The sequence below is a fragment of the Eretmochelys imbricata genome, chromosome 1 (genome assembly GCF_965152235.1).
Source record: "Eretmochelys imbricata isolate rEreImb1 chromosome 1, rEreImb1.hap1, whole genome shotgun sequence".
Classification (NCBI taxonomy): Eukaryota; Metazoa; Chordata; order Testudines; family Cheloniidae; genus Eretmochelys; species Eretmochelys imbricata.
Window position 1 is genome coordinate 4990867 of NC_135572.1, and position 3358 is coordinate 4994224.

A 3358-nucleotide genomic window follows, 5' to 3' on the forward strand; every position below is an offset into this window, starting at 1 on the left:
GCTGCCGGGGAAAACGGGCTCAGGGGTAGTCTCAACACATCAGGTGGCAATTTCCAAAGGGGTTTCTGTGATCTAACCCCTCACAACCTGATAGTGTCAGAGCCATGGAAAGGCTAAGTGAGAGAGTGTGTGAGGGTTTGGGGATGATGGGTGACAATGAAAGAGTGCAGGTGATGGTCAGAGAGAGGGAACTCAAAATGGAGAGAGCTGTGCTTGGTGATGGAGTGATAAGACATTAGATGTGAGGAACTTCTCAGACTGAACTTCCACAATGCTGAGCTCAGCCAAACTGGGACAGAGCACCCTTGATTAATGAGGAGATAGACTTTCCCTTCTTGTCACAAGGCTTAACATCAGTGTCTCAGGTGATCACCATCTGCAGGTGTATTTGCACAATTTGTCACGAAGCTCTTTGGTTTTGATCCCATAAATGATAGGGTTGAGCATGGGAGGGATGAGGAGATAGAGGTCACCCAAGATGATGTGAACGTGGGGAGCAATGCCCTGACCAAAATGGTGTGCCAGACTGGAGAAGAAGCCAGGAGTATAGTATATCAGTATCACACAGATGTGGGCTGTGCAGGTGTTGAGTGCTTTTTGGTGGACTTCATTGGAGGAGATTCTGAGGACGGCCCTGATGATCAGACCATAGGACAGGGCAATGAGCATCGGGTCTAACCCGATGATTAGAAAGAGTATCACCAAGCCATACATGCTGTTCACTCTGATGTCCCCACATGATATCTTTGCCACAGCTATAGGTTCACAGTGTGTGTGGGGAATAATGTGGTTTGCACAGAATGGCAGCCTGGTCAGGAGCAAGGGCAGAGGCAGGACGAAGAGAACAGATTTGATCAAACCTAGAAGCCCTAGCATAGCTACTCGTCCTTTGGTGAGGATGATGGTATATCTCAGAGGGTTACATATGGCAACATAGCGATCGAAGGCCATTGTCACGAGTATGTTTGAGTGCATAACAGCAACCAAGGGAAGGAAGAATGACTGGGTGAGGCAGCCACGCACAGTAATGGTTTTCAAATCGAACCAAAATATGCACAGTGCTTTTGGCACAACAGAGGTAGACGTGGTGATATCTGTGAGTGCCAGCATGCATAGCAGCAGGTACATTGGCTTGTGTAGGGTCTGCTCTTTGCTTACAACAAATAGAAGCATGAAATTTTCCAAAAGGCCGGTAATGTAGATCATTGCGAAAGGGATGGAAATCCACATATGAGCATCTTCCAGGCCAGGGATGCCCATTAAGATGAATGTTGAAGGGTCAGAGGGGGTGAGGTTGAAAGCTGTCATGAAGTTCTCAATTTTTCAGTCGGGCTCAGAAATGTTCAAGGTGCCTGTGAAGACAGAGGAAAAGAGTGAGTGGGGTTACACACTTTATAACAAATAGTTGGGTAAATATTTGATAGTTATTAATAATCAAGAAAAGGGGTTGAGAAGTGAGGTGAGAACATTTATAGTTGATACATGATTATTTTGATTATAGTCAAGTGTAGAGAAGTCCTCAAATGGAGGAAACAAAACCATGTGAAACCCTGCTCTCAGTGCAAGCATGGAGAGAAACTCAGCAAAACACTGAAATCCAGGAGGAGTGGGATGGGAAATCGTACAGAAAATATAATGCAATGAGATCAGTCAGTCAATGTTTTACCCTCCTCTGGACTCCTACTGTTCACCCTTCTCACACAGTATATTGCAGGAATAGTGGGGGTTCTGGGAAGGGCAACGAGAATGCCCAAGGGACAGGGGAAAATGTCATATGGAGAGAGGTGGTAAAGACTCGGATTCTTGACTTACAAATGACATGAATAAGAGGGGAGTCTATAAAATATTGACTGGTAGAGAGCTGATCGAGAATGTGTCTCCCTGTCTCATAAAACAAGATCAAGTGGACATTCAGTTAAACTGAAATGTGGAAAAACCACAATAGATGAATAAAGAATGCTTTCTTCACTCAGTGCCTGTCAAGGTTCCTTCCCCACTCTGAACTCTAGGGTACAGATGTGGGGAATTGCATGAAAACTTCCTAAGCTTACTTTTACCAGCTTAGGTTAAAACTTCCCCAAGGTACAAAATTATTTTACCCTTGGATTTCCACTGCCACCACCAAACTTTATCTGGGTTTACTGGGAAACGTAGTTTGGACTCGTCTTTCCCCCCAAAATCCTCCCAACCCTTGCACCCCACTTCCTGGGGAAGGTTTGGTAAAAACCCTCACCAATTTGCATAGGTGACCACAGACCCAAACCCTTGGATCTTAGAACAATGAGAAAGCATTCAGTTTTCTTACAAGAAGACTTTTAATAGAAGTAAAAAGCAATCACCTCTGTAAAATCAGGATGGTAGATACCTTACAGGGTAATTAGATTCAAAACATAGAGAATCCCTCTAGGCAAAACCTTAAGTTACACAAAAGACACACAGACAGGAATAGTCATTCTATTCAGCACAGCTATTTTCTCAGCCATTTCAAGAAATCATAATCTAACACATACCTAGCTAGATTACTTATTAAAAGTTCTAAGACTCCATTCCTATTCTGTCTCCGGCAAAAGCATCATACAGACAGACACAGACCCTTTGTTTTTCTCCCTCCTCCCAGCTTTTGAAAGTATCTTGTCTCCTCATTGGTCCTTATGGTCAGGTGCCAGCGAGGTTACCTTTAGCTTCTTAACCCTTTACATGTGAGAGGATTTTTCCTTTGGCCAGGAGGGATTTTGAAGGGGTTTACCCTTCCCTTTATATTTATGACAGTGCCTAAATAGACTGAGGAACGCCTACCGGAAGAAGTAGTTGAGGCCATGAGATAAGGAAGAATCAGGAAGAGTTTGGACATTTCCATGGATAGTGAGACTTTCCAGTGGCAATAGTGAGAGCTAAATAAGTATTTTCTAAAGCCTATCCGAAAAAGAGCACACGCAAAACTTTAGTTGTCAGGCAGTAGGGTCACAGACTCTTGATGGTCAAGTCATTCCACCCCATCCACCTACTACTGAAGCATGTGGGGCTGTCACTTTTGGAGAGAAGAAATTCAACTTGATTGACCATAGGTCTGATTCACAAGGCCATGTCTATGTTGGAGAGGAGCCAAGTCTCCACCATGGAAAGACATTATTTTATCATGCTGGGCTATGACCTTGTGCTTAACAGAATGGGCATGAAGGGCACAAAGGTCTTGGTATTTAGGGCTAAAGGCTGCACCTCTGTTACTTTCCTTGTTTCTTTTGGTGAGAGACTTTCTTGCAGGCATCCAGCTTTGCCTGAGACATAAGTTGCAGGTGTTAACTGACAAGTGTAAGCAGAGACTTTCATCTGCTTATCCTTCTCATGCCTGAATATTGAT

At 44.0% G+C, this 3358-nt stretch overlaps 1 protein-coding gene across 1 annotated transcript; it reads right to left on the reverse strand.

Annotated features, from left to right (window-relative positions):
- Positions 1-369: 369 nt before the first annotated feature.
- LOC144259664 (olfactory receptor 52B2-like) lies at positions 370-1308 on the reverse strand. Its single transcript, XM_077807968.1, has one exon. It carries the CDS (start codon positions 1306-1308, stop codon positions 370-372), a length of 939 nt encoding a protein of 312 aa, XP_077664094.1.
- Between the last annotated feature and the right edge of the window lie 2050 nt (positions 1309-3358).

Excerpts from the sequence above, each read along its gene's own strand:
- LOC144259664 (XM_077807968.1), bottom strand. The coding sequence starts at position 1,308 with ATGACAGCTTTCAACCTCACCCCCTCTGACCCTTCAACATTCATCTTA.